This window comes from Lepidochelys olivacea (genome assembly GCF_965140295.1).
Source record: "Lepidochelys olivacea isolate rLepOli2 genome assembly, chromosome: 6".
Taxonomy (NCBI): Eukaryota; Metazoa; Chordata; order Testudines; family Cheloniidae; genus Lepidochelys; species Lepidochelys olivacea.
Genome location: NC_140416.1, coordinates 94,059,679 through 94,078,743, shown reverse-complemented (window position 1 = coordinate 94,078,743; position 19,065 = coordinate 94,059,679). Strand labels below are relative to the sequence as shown.

Here is a 19,065-nt window from a genome sequence, read left to right as displayed (position 1 = left end):
ACAATCTGTTTCACCTTGCATTTTGTTAAGTAGTTAGCACATATTGTAAAGGACCATTCTAAACTCAGGCAGAAAAATGATAAAAAGACAAAAACACCCTATCACCTCTGGGTGAACACTTTTCACAAAGCAATCACTCTACATGTGACAATCTCAGTCCATATCCTCGAAGGAAAGGTATATAACACTTTCAAAAGACGAGGCTGGGCTTCAAAAAACGAGCTTAAATACTTTACTTTGCTAGACATTAAAAATCATGAACTTAACAGAGACACTGGATTTATGGCTTATTACAACAATCTGTAACCCACTAACCCCCTCTTTTTGTCCTATGATTGCACAGGTGTTAATGGGTCACTCCACCTTAAATGGTCCCTTACAATATGTGCTAACCACTCATCCTAAACAAACTATTCCACCTTGCATTTTGCTGTGACACTGGGAGTACATTTCCCAAACCTGAAGAAGAGCTCTGTGTGGCTCGAAAGTTTGTCTCCCTCAACAACAGAAGTTGGTCCAATAAAAGGCATTACCTCACCCACCTTGCCTCTCTAAACCTCCTGTATACACATATACTAGGTACTAGGTGTAGAAAAGCTGCCAACTATCCTATAGCTGAATCCTGTTCTTCTTGGGTCTCAACCAGAACTGAATTTTCTGGGAGAAACTGGAGGAGGAGGAATATTTCATTCCTGGAAAATAGATTAATGGGTAAAAGGGCAGGTTAGGCATTTCTCCTGTGGCTCTACAATTTCTCACATGGATTGGATATTACCTCTGCATACATACTTAGCATTTATGTATATACACATACTCTCTCTCACACACACACTATATGCAAACATTGTTACATTCTTGTCTTCTTGAACAGTGATTTCGTAAATACATATCAAGATGAGAATGTGTCTATAGCTAAAATAATCTTTCAGAAAATGACGCAAACAAGTAGTTCTCATTATAGGGGCAAAACTGCTTTGAATACAAAGAGATAAAACAAACAAGTCAGTTGGTTAGAATTTAAAGAGAGAGCAGAGTACAGCAAAACACTTTTTAAAAAATAAGCAAAAATGAAAATTTGGAATCCTGACCATATTTTTTTTACTTCATTCCCTTTTGGATGAAGTTTTGGACAAGATGAGATGTCTGAATTTTAATGCAGGTACTCATATAAACACAGCAGGGTTTTGTGGTGGTTTTTCTTTCCAATAAGTCTTTACCGATTAAGCCAACAAGATACTATATAATGTAGAATGGAGTTTTGACATGGCAGGTCTCAAAGATGGATAATGCAGGCTTCAAACCACTTGTACTCTCTTGTTATAGATAAAATATACCAAACACAAAGAACGAAATTTGCATATGTCTCAATTAATAACAATGTTTTATGATTATTTTTCAATTAATATCTGGGACTCAGTATTCATGACAATTTGTTCCATGCCTTGTGTGTATTCAAGAGGATCAGAATTTAACTCTAATGGGTTGTGTTTCTTCAGAGTCCCCAATATAGTCAATGTTTGCTGCATCCCGTTTGTGCTAGACTGCTGGGTGTGCTACTAGAAAGAACTGTCTTATTGAAGAAAAAATACAGTACCATGCTTGTGCAAAAACTTCACAAATAAATCTTTTACAAGCATCCCCTAGTGTCTTCTGTGGTCCAAACTGACCTCTCCTGTAGATCTTAGGGAAGGATGTCAGCTTCAGCTTCCTAGAATTATCCTTTGTGTAAAAAGGAGAGCATCAGACAGGATTTGATGAAGTTTAGAGCTAGCTACTTTTGGTTTTGGCACTAATTTCTGTTTTGTTTTTTCATGCAGCTGGAAAGATAAGTCATGAGTAAAACCATTATTCTTATATTCTAAAGTAAAACTTTAATGTCCCTGTTATAAGTTAGAGCAAAGAAATGCTATAAACTAAGGACTCAATGAAAATTAACCACTTCACTGTCAAAAGCTGAGACTGAAACTGCTATTTAGTGTCACTAAAAAAGTGTCTTACTTAGTTCCCTGAAGACTACACCAATTATACATTAAGAATTGGATTTCTTTGCTTGCAATTTTAGGCAGGATTCTTTCCTCAGACGGAGGATTTTTCTCACTCTGATAAAGATATAAAATGATTGAAAAAAAAAAAAGAAAAGAAAAAGTGAGCTGGTCCAGTAGCAAATGGAACTGTAGCATTAGCTACTTCATTGTCATATTTGATATCAGGTTCATTTTATGTATTTATTGTCCCATGAAGAAAACTCCTAATGTATTTTCAGCCAGGGGAAGCGAGGAATACAGAACATAAATATTCTTACAAAGGAGTCCATGGACAGCCTCTTCAATGCAAACCATACAGTTTAAAGATGTGTGACCTCCAGCTGTTTGTTTCTGCTTTTAAGCTACATGCTGTGAATGTTTGTCACATTGACAGAGTATATGAAAATTGAGACTAGTCTGTAAAGAAAAAAGTCTTTGGAAAACCAATGCAGTGACTACAAATAACAGCTGTTGTGATGTTTTCATGATATTTAATTTACATCATTTCATTTCAACCCTTTTTTATTCCCCACAGTGATCTGTTCTATATATTCACATGAGGTGAATGGGTCTATTATAAAAAAATGGATCAGATTTTCATTCATGCGCAAGTCCAACTCCTGAGCACATAGACCCTAATAAATGTGTACAACCCAGATCTATGGAAATCAGGATTAGCAAATGCACATTTCAGAGGTTCTGCTTGGGTTTTGTGTGTACACATTTGAAACTTTTCTCCATGGTGTATGCTAGCTAATGTAAGTATGCAGATCTTACGCTAATTGAGGCAGATCCCATAATCTGCAGCATTAATGAAGCCTGTTTGGAATATACTGTGTACAAGATGAAAGCTTGTGATATTATTTTAATATTAAATGTCCAATCACAAAAAATATCTTTGTCAACATTTATTTTTAGCTGAGAGGTTCCCAATCTTTTCAGGCATTTTACCAGACTCAGACTTCAGCTAGTGCCTATCACCTGCTTAGAATCATAGAATCGAAGGGAACACAAGGGTCATCTAGTCTAACCCCCTGCCAAGATGCAGGATTTGTGGTGTCTAAACCATCCAAGACAGATGGTGATCCAGCCTCTTTTGAAAACCTCCACCAAATGAAGCTTTGTCAACTATGTACTAAAATGGAGTTTGAGCTGTTTGTATAACTGTGGAACCGAATTGGAAACAATCCAAACTTTGTTGTGTGTTGGAGAGTGCTCAAATGGAGGAGAGGTGGGTAACAGTTAGAGGTAACAAAAATACTTCCAAAACATATATCTAAACATTTGTTTAGCTAGTACTCCCAGTTCTTTCAATTTGTTTTTCAGGGAAATCTGGTACAGATTTTTTTTTTTCAACATAACGTTCATGTAAAATGAGTCCAATGAACACTCCATGCCAATATGTTTGCACAAGGGTTCACTACCCGAAGCCCAAACTCTGTCATTTTTAAAATTTCTTGGATTTCCCTCCTGCTGTTTATAAAAGTTCCCATCATCAGACAGGGAGCAGAATTAATGACATGTGATTTAGCAGGCCCAGTCACGCACCATGAATAATCCAAGAGGTAGTCAAACTGAACAGTTTGTGAACAACCCCTAGTCTGGATCACATTCACATGAGTATTCATCAAACAATTTTTAAATAGCAAGCACAATCATATCAATCAATCTGTGCATAGATAATTCACAATGGGAAATAAAGGGCTAAACTCACTGAAGAAGTAATTTGGTGTGAATAATTCACCTAGCTCTAGTAACTATGATATACTAAGCTGTATGATATACTACAGTACAGCTGATTATAATTACAGAAGAGAAAAGTATTTACGGCATCAGACATCGAAGCATGAAGTACCAGTACTGGTATACATACCAATGATTGGGAACCATTATTAAATATGTGAGATGGCTTTTTCAAACCAAACATATAACTAGCTAGTTCAGTGAAATTAAAAACTACATCCATGCCCAGAATGAATTCACTAACTCTACTTAATCTAAAATAAACGTTCATGTATACCGCATGCCACAGGTGTGTGCACATGCACATGTCCTACTGCTCGTCGTGTGGGGCCTTGGCAGCTAAAACATATTAAACAAAACAAACAAAAAAATACAGCCTGCTCTCAGTTATCTTGAGTAAATAGGTCACATACTAGGAAAAAACACTTTGCATAGACTTTTCTAGCTAAAATTACACAATTTGAGATCATATGGCAGCCTTTTATTCAGCAAAATTTCAGTGACTTTACTATTACAGTAGCCACACAGGTTGCCTAAAATACCGGTTATAGCCTGACAAAATAGCAAATATACAGAATATAGAATGGAATTCCAAAATGGGATTATAAAAGGTGTCGGCGGGGAGGGCGTAGTTCCTCAGATAATGATTGTACTCTGCCATCTACAACTAAAGATCAGATTAATCTCTTCAGTGCAGAAGAGAAATGTTTTTATGGCATTTTAGAAGTTGCACGCTTAAAGACTGCTGGGATTCAGGGATGGGCATGGTGAAATTCATGGAGGAAGGGACCACAGCTCTCTCTCCCAACATAAGAAGCCACCAATGATCATATAATCCTAAATTTTTCAGAGTGATTTTGTTAAATCTCTAATTAATGAGCCATTTTTAGTGGAATACCAACTTTTGCTGGACCTTTCTGTGCTCTCTGTGGCAAGCATGCATGCATGCATTCCCTTCTCCCTTGGAAAACATTTAGAAAACAAGCCCTGTGAGCTTTTTGTATGAGGGGCTTACTGATATTTGTGTGGCCTTCTTCCTCTTTGTTGTGAACGTGTGTGTGTTCCCTACGCTCAGGAGACAGAGTGAGCCAAAGTGTTAAAAAATAGAATTAAAAAAAAATCAAATCCATCACTGAGCTGGCAAGAGAACCAGAGCTTTTGGCAAGCACAGGAGTCAGGAGTTGCTGGAACGTTATGTAACTTTCAGAGAAACATCATGATTTTAGTAGAAGCACGATGTTCCATATAGCATGTGTCAAGCTCAGGGATGCAGAATTGATTCCAACTGAAGAGCTGAGGGCAAAAGTGAGCAAAATCTAGGCCCAAATGCTACTTTTAAAGCACAGATCATTGTTGAAAAAGTGGCCAACAGACTAAGGATTGAAGAAGGGAGAGTAAAAGGGGTAGCGTGGACTAGTATCCATGCAAATCCCTCAACTCACCAAATGTTTAGTTAGTGCCTATCTTCATTCACTTAAAGCAACAGGACTTTGATGTGATTATTTCACTGAAGTTAATTCAGTTCATAGTAGGTCTGAGAGCCTTTCAAAAAACAAACACACAAACAAACAAACAAAAGCTTTCTCGCTTGCCAGGTGGTTTCTTCCTAGTTCTCTGTACTGAACTTTATTCAAGCCACTAAATCACTCAGGGCCTAATCCAAAATCCACAGAAGCCAGTGGAAGACTTTCTATGGATCTCCTTGGATTTTTGCATGAGGTTTTCAGTGATTTGGAAGGGTATATTGCCACTAAGTCATGGCAAATACCATAGGATTTGGACTTTTCATGTCAATAGGAGTTGACGGCACTTAGCAAGTCATAGGTGCAGGCCTTATCTGAACATGCTAGTTCTGCGAAAGTTGCTCTCTCAGAAGGTGATGTGATATGATGAGAGCCACCTGATAGCTGGTGAGCACCCTCATTTCCCATTGAAATTGGTTAGAAAATGTGTAAAACTTCTTAATTTTAATGAAAAATTGGGAAAAAAATTCTCATGAAAATGTATCTGATATTTTGGGACCATTTTCTGACTAGCTCTTATGAATAGAAATACAGGGAACTCTGAATCTTGCAGAAAGTGTTTGATACTTTGTTTCCATCCATATTAAAAAAAAAAATACACCACTGAAACAGCCTCTCTGGTAGCACTTCAGAACTCCCACTTCTAGGTGGAACCAGGAAATACAGAGGCAGGTGAAAGTGACAGATAAGGAACAGAGTTACTCCAACTTGTTTGAACCCCAGAAGAAGTTCATTATGAGTTTGGGTGAGAGGGTTGTACTCATTTTATTAGAACTGGCTTTGCCCATCCCTAGTGACCCTGTTTTAATGAACACTTATGTCCTGTACCAGGGGACTACCTAGGGACCTACATCCTTCAGACAGCTTCGACAGCAAAGTGGTTAATGTTTGAAGAATGAGTTTTTCTATCCTTTGCCATGGCATTGGGTTCTTATTGTACAACCCTGTACAGTACTTCAGCAATATTTTTTAAAGATTTAAAAAGCAAAGAGTTACAAAACTATTTGCAATTAACTTGAAATAGAAAAGATAGCACTTTTTTTTTAAATCCCATTATATAGTACACCGTATAAATTACAGAGTATTCAAATGCACAAATGCATCTGTGTAACATTTATCAAATGTAATTTGTTGTGTGTGGATTTTTTTTTCTCCAGAGTTTTTGCTCATAGTTCTATGCATCTCGCTTTCCCCTCACTATCACGTATGACAGTGGTCCAGATCTGAGACACTGCTGTTGCAGTACCGCATGCTGTTGGGGATGTGGCAGTCTGTGTAGTTAATTCCCCCGTTTGGGGTATAAATGGGCTGCAGTCTGAAATCTCCTTTAAGGAGCTGATCGTTATTTAAGGAGACAATCTGGAAGCTGGTTTCCGTCATCTCCAGGATGGAGTTGTCCTTCTTGGTCCCCGCCTCGCAATAGTCATCTTTCCGCCGGCCCCGGTTGTATTTCCACTTCTGGGAGGTGTAGCGCCCCTTTTTATGCATGTGCCAGCAAAAGATGCTGAGCAGGACCACGAGCACAAATATCACTGCACCCCCAATCAAGCCTGCCAGCAAAAAGGGGGAGCCCATATTCTGAGAAGTCGTCTGCTCATGGCTGGAGGCTGTGTTGCTGCCATTGTTTAAGTGGGAAGCCTTGGTTGTGGCTTCTGAACAGACAGTGTCTTCTCCAGCTCGGTAATTATTAAAAGCATCCAGTGGAACCAAACAAATCCGATAAGTGGATTTGGGTTCGAGATTCACCAAGCTTACATGTTGTTTCTCACCACTTACTATCCGTTCTTGAACAATGCCCCCTACCAGGCTGTGGCCCATTTTAACCCATGTGAGTTTGTACGCCATCACAGTAAAAAGGGACAGCCAGTTGACCTGGATGCAAGTGTCATTCACAAAATGGATGGAGAGTTGGATCCGTTCGGAAATGGGAGGGGTCACCATTTCTCCACCCTCCCTGTCAGGCACAGTGGGGAGTGTGGATGTGGTGGGCGGGAGAGGACTGTATTTATCACTTGGAGTTGGAACTGATGAAGTGGGAACCAGTGTAGTTGGCAAGGTGGCAGCAGGGGCTGGGGTGATAAGTGGCAGACCAGGAGTGGTGGTGGGGCATGACAACATATTCATGTTGAGCTCCCTGACAGCCATACCTCGGACCTGTTCTGGTCCCTGACACATAAAACCCCGGACATTGATGGATGAGGGAATAAATTTGAGCCATTCAGTGACCCATTTAATACTGCAGTCACATAACCAGGGATTATTCCGCGCAGTGAGCTGCTTCAGGTTGTGGAGGTTATCAAAGACCCCTTTCACCAGCATCCGGAGCTGATTGTTGGAAATATCAAGCCGCTCCAGCTTGTGGAGGTTTGAAAAGGCTGAAAGTGGTATGTGGGTTATCTGGTTGTCCTGCAGATAGAGCCTCAGCAGATGTGTACCTGGAAGATCAGGGGGAGGATAGGATAGTGAATTCCGTACTATTGAGAATTCCTTGAGCTTGGTCAGATGGCTGAAGGTACCCTCAGCTATACCTTTATTTGTAAGGAGATTGCCATCCACAATAAGACGTTCCAAGCTCGTGAGATTCTGGAAGGCCATGTCTGAAATTATGGCAATTCGGTTTTCATCAACTCGTAATTCTTGTAAGTCCACTGGAAGGCCAACAGGTACACTGCTCAAGTGATTCTTAGACAAGAACAGAAGCTTGAGGCTGACAGCTTCCCGAAATGCTCCATCCTCAACCCCTACAGTAGAGATGGAGTTGTCATCTAGGTGCAGCTCTTCCAGCTTCAGTAGCTGGGCCAGGGCAGCCCGAGAAATGGTTTGAATGTTGTTTTCCTGCAGGTGGAGAACCCTGACATTCTTGGGCAGGTTCATGGGAAACTCATCCAATTGGTTACCATACAGGTAGACCGTGTGCACAGACTGGACATTGTGCAGCTCTGCAGGGAAGCCAGCATTATTAATTTGGTTATTGTGGAGGTAGAGTACGGTTACACCCTCCGGTATCCCAAGAGGCACTGAGGTCAAGCTTCGCTCATTACAGTAGACAAAGTTTCGGTCACAGCGGCACACATTTGGACAGGCCAAAGTTTTGGAGACCTGCATGCAGAGCCCCAGGAAAATTATTAGCCAGGATTTCAGGAAAGCAGCCCAATCTTTGGACCACATTCTCGTCCACGGGCCCATTTTGAACTTAAAGAAATGGAATACCAAAGAAAAAGAAATTAAAACAATGATAAAGAACAGGTAGTGAAAACTCAGGTTACTGGAATTGCCTTGTATTTGTGTCCAGTGATCAGGTCAGAGGTAAAGTCTTGGAGGCTAACTGTGAAATAATCCTTTTATGATTGGCCTGCCTTCTGCTCTTCATAGGAAAGCCACAGTCTTATTAGCCAGGGTTACACACTTTGCTGCCTTCCTCCATGTGTACTGAAAGAAGCAGTAGCTGTGTCTTTCAAGGTAGGCAACCGTCAATTTAAAGCTACCAAAAGTCGTCAGGAGAAAGGTTGACTGGACCGTAGTTCCTTTCTCTGAAGCAAGGTAGTGGTGCACTCAGCTTTCTTCAGCCTCCAAGGTCTTCATTTCAGCTTGATGATGGATATGAAAAGCCTGTTAAAGAAAAGCAAGAGAGGAAATTAAATAACATGATATGTTTAGTAGAGAAGAACATCAATGGAAGAATATTCTGTTCACACAACATATAACTCTTTGGAGTTTTGGAAATAGCTATGCTATTAAACAGTGAGTTAATATTACTTCAGAAATATTCTAATAATATATTAGATCCAAACTCCTTTGCAGTGATGGAAGCTCAATGAAAATTAACCACTTCACTGTCAAAAGCTGAGATTGAAAGTGCTAGTTAGCGTCACTAATAAAGCACATTATTCAGTCCCCTGAAGGCTACACGAAAAACACATTAAGAATTGGATTTCTTTGCTTGCAATATTAGGAGCGATTCTTTCCCCAGATGAATGAATTTTCTCACTCTGATAAAGACATAAAATGATTGGGGGGAAAAGTGAGCTGATCCAGTAGCAAATGGAACTGTGGCATTAGCTACTTTCTTATCATATTTGATATCGGATTTGTTTTATCCATTTATTGTCCCACAAGGAAAACTCCTAATCTATTTTCAGCCAGGGGGAACAGGGGAGTACAGAACATAAATATTCTTACAAAGGAGTCCATGGATGGCCTTCTAAATACAAGCCATACAGCTTAAAGATGTGCAACCACCAGGTGTTCGTTTTAAGCTACATGCTGCGAATGTTTGTTACGTTGACAGAGTATATGAAAATTGGGACTAGTTTGTAAAGAAAAAAGTCTTTGGAAAACCAATGCAGTGAGTACAAATCATAGATGTTGTGATTTTTCATATTTAATTTACATCATTTCATTTCAACCCTTTTTATTCCCCGCAGTGATCTGTTCTATATATTCACATGAGGTGAATGGGTTTATTGTAAAAAATGGTTCAGACATTCATTTGTGCACAAGTCCAACTCCTGAGCGCACAGACCCTAATGAATATGTACAATCCATGATTTCAGTGAGGTTTGGATCAGTTCCTTATGTTTGCATATAACATTCTCATATTAAAACTCATACATTTTAATTTAAAAAGGCTTAAGTATTTTCTCGTTTTGAAAAAAAAGAAAAAGAAATTGACTCTGCCCCTGTGAGTCAATAAGAGTTATGTCATTGACATCAATGGGAAGAGGATCAAGCCCTAATTAATGAATCACACTGTATACTTTTTCTTTTCATTTAATCTCCTTTTCTGATCTGTTCTGTTCAGATCTCTCCATGTTCCCATGTATTTCCTTCTCTGCCCCAGTACACTCTAAGGGCTTGGCTACACTTGCAAGTTAGAGTGCATTAAATCAGCCCCAGGTGCCCTAACTCTTGAGGTGTCCACACTGGTAAGGCTGGTAGAGAGTTTGAACTCTGCAGCTGGAGCGCTCCTGTTAATCCACCTCCATGAGAAGCATAAAGATTGCTGCACCCCGGCTGAAGCACCTGGGTGTCAGTGTGGATGACATGTTGCATTACTGCGCTGTGATTGGCCTCTGGAAATGTCCCATAATCCCCTGAAGTCAAGTGGCTACTCTTCTCATTGTTTTGAACTCGGTTGCAGGCATGCACATATCCCCCTTCAAAGCTCCATTTCTGACAGCCGGCATGTTTATCTGCTCCAGGACAAAGCAAACCATTACTGTGGAATGCTGCTGCGGTGAGTGTGTTTGAGAGAGAGAGAGGCAGGGGAGCGGAGGGGGGTCTGCTGCTGTCTGAACTTACAAGACAGCATGCTGATACACTCTCTGTCCCCCAAAACACACTGTCTCTCCCCCCACATGCACACAATACGCTCCCTGTCACACTCCCTCCTGCATTTGAACAGCACGCTGCAGCCACTTGTACACTGGGATAGCTACCGCAATGCACTGCTGTTTGTGGCATGTTGCAAGAGCTGCTAACGTGGCCACACCAGTGCACTTGCAGCTGACAGTGTAAACACACGGCAGCGTTTTCCCTGCTGAGGTCTCTGAAGGCTGGTTTAACTCCCAGCGCTCTACATCTGCAAGTGTAGCCAAGCCCTAAGTATCTACCACTTCACCTTAATGGATTATCAGCAGATCATCTGAGTATTTTTACTAAACCTATCAGCAGCGAAATAGTTAATAATGCTGGCACTCACACTGACATCATTAGACTTAAGAACTAATATTCCATTGAGAGGAACAAGGTAGTTTACACATGTCAAAGTTATTATTTTATGATATCAGCACAGATTCAGAAATGAAACACTGTAGCAGTTCATATTTGGAGGGTTTTCTTTGCAACCATGAAAGTTAGACACTTATTTTATTTAAAATGAAGCTTAGATTCTGCTACATAGGTCTATGATAGTGGGTGGATTCTGCAGAAAATTCCTTTGCACTAGAATACATGAGATTTTGAACATATGTTTTTCTCCCTGGCTTGTGCCTCTTAATTTCTCTCTCCTTATGGTATTATTTATTGTTCAACTTTATAACTGAATTTTTTAACTCTGTAAAGCAATTTGAGCAGGGGATTGGACTAGATGACCTCCTGAGGTCTTTTCCAACCCTAATATCTATGATTCTATGATTTGGAATACAGTAGCTATGACAGATACTTCATGAGTAGGGTCCTTCATTTTCAGTTTTTATTTTATTTAATTTTTCCTGGGAATTTATCAGTGTTTATTACGACAAAAACAGGTGAAAATCAGTGCAAAAAACTATTAATAATTGTTCTGGGTAAATATCAGGGTTTATTTTGGTGGATGGAAAGACGGGAAAAAGTATTTAGTAGATTAACACTTTGAATTCCGATGATCAATGTAATTTGCTGCAGAACAAAAACAGAACTCAAAACACTAGGCCACCTCTGAGTTTAAGAAAACAATATAGCTCTAATCCCCAAATAAAACTTTTCATTTGAATAAACAGTTTATTGTTGTCGACTTAGAACTATTAGCCTATAAATATTTAATAATTGGTCCACACCATTAGCAGCACATTCACTCAACTTCAGCCTTTTCTCCTGTTTTTGTCTTTTTAAAACTTTCATGTACTTCCTTGTGTTCTGAATCGTATTCTGATACAGACTTTTGTTTTCTTCCCATTTTAGTGTGTCAGATCTTTAAACTGTTATCTGTTAACAGCTTGAAATGTGTATGTGATGGGAGTGAGATTCATCAGTACATTCAGATGCTCACACACTTCGAAGCTTGTGTGCGTGCCTGTTTGTTTATTGTGTGCATCTTCTAAACTAACACATAGCCTTACTTCAACAGGCAGCTTTGCATATACACACAGACTAATGTATTATTGTAATACATATATCTCATGCAAAATGTATTGTATTTTCCTAATAAAACAAGTACATTTTATATATTTGAATTATACAAAAGTAGGGTGAAAATCAGATAAAAATGAATAATACTTTTTGTAAAACCCAGTAATTTTTCAGTAAAAATCTGTGTAAACTGAAAACAAAGGAGCTTATACATAAGGTAGTGTTGCCTTGTTAAAGCTACCCTGTCCCTAATACTTAAGCCTCAGTACAGATGTCTTAAATAATTGCATTACCCTACCACACCTTGCTTAATGCAATCTGAAATTCATGAGCCAAATACTGAGGTGATGATCATCCATTGATCTCAGCTGAAATTGCGGGTACTCAGTTCTTTTCAGGATTTGGACCAAAAGACAACTGTTGAAAGAATAGGAGTACTTGTGGCACCTTAGAGACTAAGGGCTATCACCAGCAGGAGAGTGAATTTGTGGGGTGGGGTGGAGGGTGAGAAAACCTGGATTTATGCTGGAAATGGCCCAATCTGATGATCACTTTAGATAAGCTATTACCAGCAGGACAGTGGGGTGGGAGGAGGTATTGTTTCATATTCTCTGTGTGTATATAAAGTCTGCTGCAGTTTCCACGGTATGCATCCGATGAAGTGAGCTGTAGCTCACGAAAGCTTATGCTCTAATAAATTGGTTAGTCTCTAAGGTGCCACAAGTACTCCTTTTCTTTTTGCGAATACAGACTAACACGGCTGTTACTCTGAAACCTGTTGAAAGAATGTCTCTTCAAAAAGAAATATGAGTAATTACAACAGGCACTCAGTATGGTATTGAGGGGGACAGGAAAACCTAGCTGAATAAGGATATCCTCTTTAAAAACTCTTGTCTCTTTTCAAATAGCATAGTGGCATTCATCTCTAAATGTAGTGCAAGAACTTTAATTCAGGAGCAAACAGCATCTTAAAGCTTATACCTGTACTACTGCCATAGAACGCACAGTGTGTCTCAAATGCTGCCCTTGGGAACGCTACGGTTTGGGAGTTTAGTAACTGTGTTTCGGAGCCGAGATATTATAGCCTTACAACAGGAAACTTTGTACTTGAAGATTATTGTGGTTATTTGGAAGGCTCATCAGGTGTCAGCCCCTAGGCTAAAACAGTTAGAGCTAAAAAGCAAGCACCAGAATAGTCTCCTAGCTTCTTATTATGCATCCAAATGATAAATTTACCACATACCTTTACTGTATGCCATGCTCCTATAGAAACAGAAAGATTAGCTAACCTGCTGCTCAAGGCTTTGCTTTCTTGCAGGCCTATTTCCATCAAGAGCGGTTGCTTTTCAATTATGTAAGATGACGTGATGCTGTAGAGAAACTCTAACAGGATTACATTCTAACATGAGTCTGAGTGTGACAGTTTATCCTCCTTTAATATGGCCAGGCTCCCATCTAGATCATGCTGTCCTAATCAGTCAGGACAATTTCTACATAAAATGATGAAGGGCTCACAGAGTCTTTTTCGAGATGCTTGGGACCACACAGCGTGACAGTGGCTCCCACAAGCCTATTCTGTGATTGGAAGTAGCCTGTGTGTGTCAGCAGAGTCTAAAGGAGAAATCACAGGGTACTGTGGTTTTTCCTCCACTTGCTAAAGAAATTGGGTTTAATTCAGCCCTGGAATATGTTGGAGAACCCACCTGTAGAGGGATTGACAGTCAATCGTACTGTCTGCCTTCACAAGAAGCCCACAGGGGGTCACAGTCACACTGAAAGTAAGTGTAACTGGTATATAGGCCTTGTATTGGCCCCAAGCAATGGGATGAATTTCACCCTCACAGAGGAAGCACACGAAAAAAGATATTATAATTCCTACCTATTAAAGAAAAGCAACACACGCAATGCTGCTCATTAGGTAATACACTTAGAAGACCTTTGATTGACCAGTCATTTAAGAATACCAGCACTGGCTGTGCTCACAAGAAGCTGGTGCTTTGGGGTTTATCTCTTGTTGTGGTTATACAGGTTTTGCCTTCATAAATCTTTGAAAAGTTTCCTGCAACATGTTTTCTCCCCTTTTAACTGCTGTGGAAATGACTCTGTTTTATTAAATCCAGGATACTAAACTCCAGCCAGTGGTGGTTAATAAACTGAGACTATAAAACTCATAGTACAGAAAATAGGCATTGTCACTCAGTCAGTAACCACGGCTGATTGTATTAAGCAACAGCACAAGGACAAATCTAATCAGACATTTATGACTTCAGTGTTGACTGTGGTGTGACAGACGAAAAGAATAGGAGAAAAGGTGCAAATGAAAGTGTTTAATGGAATTCTAAGGGAAATAGTTTATCCCATTATCATGCTGCAATTGTTATTATTAGTGTTAGATATGTATTTTACAGTAGAACTCAGAGGCCTCAATCCAAATGGAAGCTCCTTTATGGTAGGAACTGTACTATAGGTCTCTACCCCAAATTGCTGAAAATGTAAGTTGAGGCTTTCAGGTTAAAGAATAGGCAGTCTGCTTGGTTAAACAAAATAACACTGCAGGGGTTACAGTCATAGTTCAATCCAGGCCTAAGCAAACTCCAAGGAATTGGAAAAGCTGAAGCAGTTGATCTGTGGCTAATTTTCAACACTGAAGGCAGGTAGAATACTAACAAATACTCACACGTTCTCCCATTGCTGTGCTGTACTCAGGAAGGCAACTATTGTTTCCTCATTCAGATCTGTCCATCCCAAAGACCTTCTTTCATGAGGTGTACAAGAAACTAGCTTACCATCTGCTAGTAAACTTCTCATTTGTGGAGGTCAAATGTTGGGAGGGAGGAAAATCGAGGCACTCTGCATGGCCAAAGCTCAGCACTTTATTTTAGCCAGTTTCATTATTTGGGGGCAAATGATTCATGAATTACAAATGCTTGTGGTTGGAAAAACTCAGACACTGGATCTGAAGCTGAGATTTGCTGCTGGAGGGAACTGTGGAGAAAGGGTAGGGAGAGGGGATCTAGGGTGTTTAGGTTAAAATAGAACCATCAATAACTAAATAAATACATATGCCTGTCATCATCCTAATCACTGCTGTATACCTCCACAACCTTTATCTTTCACGGCAGGGACTGTTTCTTCTACTCTGGAAAGGGTCCAGCACGTTTCAGACCCTAGTGCAGTAGAAATAATAAACACTCAGAAGATACAAAGGGTCAAATAATAGGGATGAATGAACTGGTTTGGAATAAATAAGAACACACATACACACACTTTATGCACCCATGTTTGAAAATTGCAGCATAAGGGCCTGATCCTGCAACCACTGAAGTCAATAGCAAAGCTGCCATTCGCTTCTTGGGGGGAGCGCACCTTAAACATCCTCAAAGCTACCTTATTGTCCTCCTTCATTTCCAGACAAGATGGCTACAGGTTAATAGTTAGGCACCTTTTGTGCAGAGATCAAAGCTTGTCATCCTGCCCAATATTATCTTATTGTTTCCTTCTGCTCCCCCATCTATCTGCATCCACCTGTTATCTTATACTTCGCTTGTCTTATACTTCACTTGTAAGCTCTTTGCGGCAAGGACTGTTTCTTTGTTCTGCATTTATACAGTGCCTAGCACAATAGGGTCCAGGTCCATGACTAGGGCTCCTAGGTGCCATCACAGTACTATAACTGCTACTACTCTTTCAGTGGTACAGAATCAGGCCCCCAAATGACTTATCCACTCCCCCCAAAAATCTATATGAGAACTTAGAAATCCTGACTCCTTGTCCAATATTCCAATCACCCAGCACCAATTTGCCTGGAGATGCTTACATTTTTCTAAACCTATCCTGACTGTCTCTGTACCTTGCACATTATAGGTGACAATGCCAGCAGCAACCAAAAAGTTCAATGATAAATCCACCCTCGTTTAGAATTATTACAAGTGAATCAATCCTATTCAGCATAAATCTATTCTGAATACATCTATTGTATCCTAGAGTAGAATAAGGTCATAATCAAGTCATGATCTCACCTCAAACCTTTATCATGTACAGTATGTTCAGACTATTATGTACAGAACTGAATAACAGCAAGAAGAAAAAAACCTAATTACATTCCTTTGGAGCCTAGAATAGTCTCTGTTACAGTAACTTGGACCTGTTTTTATACCATCTGATAACAAAAGATAATTATGGAATAATACATGCTACAGCCCTCTGTCTATATAAATCCTGTATATGCTCATTCTCAATGCACATCTACAAATGAATGGACATTATGTTCTCCTAAATTGATTAAGAGCCTAAGAAGACGATTTATTGCACGTCTTTCCATATGAGTTATTTGGTTTTGAAACTGGAATTGGAAAATTCATGGCATAAGATCTATGCATCAAAGGAGTTGATTAGAATATAAATGGACACATTATCAAAGAACCAGCGTGCCTTTGTAATAAGCCTTATCACATGTATCCATGGATAGTCTCTCTCTCTCTCTCTCTCTCTCTCTCTCTCTAAATGTAGAGGAGAGGAGGAGAAAGGCAGGAGTGGAAAGATGTTCCATCCTTGATCTCCCCTTATCCTAAAGGAGACAACCCTTGTCATGACCATCTTCTGGGGAAAGGAAAACATAAGGTATCTCCTTGCAGCTGCTGTAGAGCAGACACAGTGAAGTCAATGGAGGCAGATTTTCTGTAAGCAAGGTATCAGTCCCATAGCAATACTGAGGCTGTTATCAAAATGACTCAGCAGAGATAAGTAGATATTTCTACCCCCAAATCTCCGTCTTTTCACACCTGTTTAATTGCTGAGGACATTTCTTATTCAACTTATTCATAAATGATCTGGAGAAAGGGATAAACAGTGAGGTGACAAAGTTTGAAGATGATACTAAACTGCTCAAGATAGTTAAGACCAAAGCAGATTGTGAAGAACTTCAAAAAGATCTCACAAAACTAACTGATGGGCAACAAAATGGCAAATGAAATTTAATGTGGATAAATGTAAAGTAATGCACATTGAAAAAAATATACATTTTTTTCTGTACAACTATACATACAAGATGATGGGGGCTAATTTAGCTACAACTTATCAGGAGAAAGATCTTGGAGTCATCGTGGATAGTTCTCTGAAGACGTCCACACAGTGTGCAGCAGCAATCAAAAAAGCAAACAGGATGTTAGGAATCATTAAAAAAGGGATAGAGAATAAGATGAAGAATATCTTATTGCCGTTATATAAATCCATGGTACACCCACATCTTGAATACTGCATACAGATATGGTCCCCTCATCTCAAAAAAGATATACTGGCATTAGAAAAAGATCAGAAAAGGGCAACTAAAATGATTAGGGATTTGGAACGGGTCCCATATGAGGAGAGATTAAAGAGGCTAGGACTTTTCAGCTTGGAAAAGAGGAGACTAAGGGGGGATATGATAGAGGTATATAAAATCATGAGTGGTGTGGAGAAAGTGAATAAGGAAAAGTTATTTACTTGCTCCCATAATAAAACGACTAGGGGCCACGAAATGAAATTAATGAGTAGCAGGTTTAAAACAAATAAAAGGAAGTTCTTCTTCACTCACCGCACAGTCAACCTGTGGAACTCCTTGCCTGAGGAGGTTGTGAAGGCTAGGACTATAACAGGGTTTAAAAGAGAACTGGATAAATTCATGGAGGTTAAGTCCATTAATGGCTATTAGCCAAGATGGGTAAGGAATGGTGTCCCTAGCCTCTGTTTGTCAGAGGGTAGAGATGGATGGCAGGAGAGAGATCACTTTGTCATTACCTGTTAGGTTCACTCCCTCTGGGGCACCTGGCATCGGCCACTGTCGGTAGACAGGATACTGGGCTGGATGGACCCTTGGTCTGACCCAGTATGGCCATTCTTATGTTCTTATGTTTATGTTCTGCTTTTGCTTGCCAACCAGCACTGGCAATTTTTCTCATAAACACTGATGCAGCACCTGGCTGGAGGAAATTTAAATGGATTTGGGCTGGCATTGTTGTGGAAACGTCAGCATATTCTTGGAGACAATTTAAGAAATGGTGCTAATGATAAAATATATTTAAGGAGACTTCAGACAGAGCATCTTTCTACTCCTTTTATCTCTATCAAACTATAGCCATACAATTTTTTTTAAAAGAGAAATTTCTTATAAAGACACAAGCTTCAGGAAATCCCTTCATTAAAAACAAAACAAAGCATGATGTTATCATTGACAAAAGCTTTATCTTTTGAAATTCAGGCCATGTTCAGATTCCCTAAAATTGCCAAACGACAGCAACCCACTATCTTTGTAGCTGCCACTAGGGGGACCTATTACAGCAGCAAACTTTTTTTTACTCCACCAAAACAAAATAAAACAAAACACATCCTAAAATACTTTGGGAAAAGGGGAGGCTATACAGGAAGGATGGGCTCCACCTAAACCAAAATTGAATCAGTTTGCTGGCTCTTAAAATTAAAAAGGTCATAGAACAGTTTTCAAACTAAGGGCTGGGGGAAGCCAACAGGTGCGGAGGAGCAGGTAGAGACATCCCTTATGGGAGGATCTATTAATGGAGATTCTCTATGTTCTAGTAAGGCGGAGAGGAATCATTAAGAAAGAGATAGATAATAAGACAGAAAATATCATGTTGCTGCTATATAAATCCATGGCACGCCCACATCTTTAATAAGGCATGCAGATATGGTCACCCCATCTCAAAAAGTTATATTAGAATTGGAAAAGGTTCAGAAAGGGGCAACAAAAATGATTAGGGATCTGGAAAGGCTTTCCTATGAGGAGAGATTAATAAAACTGCATCTTTTCAGCTTGGAAAAGAGACGATTAAGGGGGGATATGATAGAAGTCTATAAAATCATGACTGGTGTGGAGAAAGTAAATAAGGAATTGTTATTTACTCCTTCTCATAACTCAAAAACTAGGGGTCACTAAATGAAATTAATAGGCAGCA

General features: G+C 39.6%; 1 protein-coding gene across 2 annotated transcripts in view; it reads right to left on the bottom strand.

Moving 5' to 3' along the window:
• Positions 1 to 1,364: 1,364 nt before the first annotated feature.
• FLRT2 (fibronectin leucine rich transmembrane protein 2) overlaps positions 1,365 to 19,065 on the bottom strand; it is a 69,735-nt gene continuing 52,034 nt past the window's right edge. For both annotated transcript variants that reach the window (XM_084631254.1, XM_084631253.1), the window contains exon 2: positions 1,365 to 8,899. In XM_084631254.1, coding sequence (XP_084487380.1) covers positions 6,491 to 8,476 — 1,986 coding nt within the window. In that variant the 5' untranslated portion in view covers positions 8,477 to 8,899 and the 3' untranslated portion in view covers positions 1,365 to 6,490. The remainder of the gene's footprint in view (positions 8,900 to 19,065) is intronic.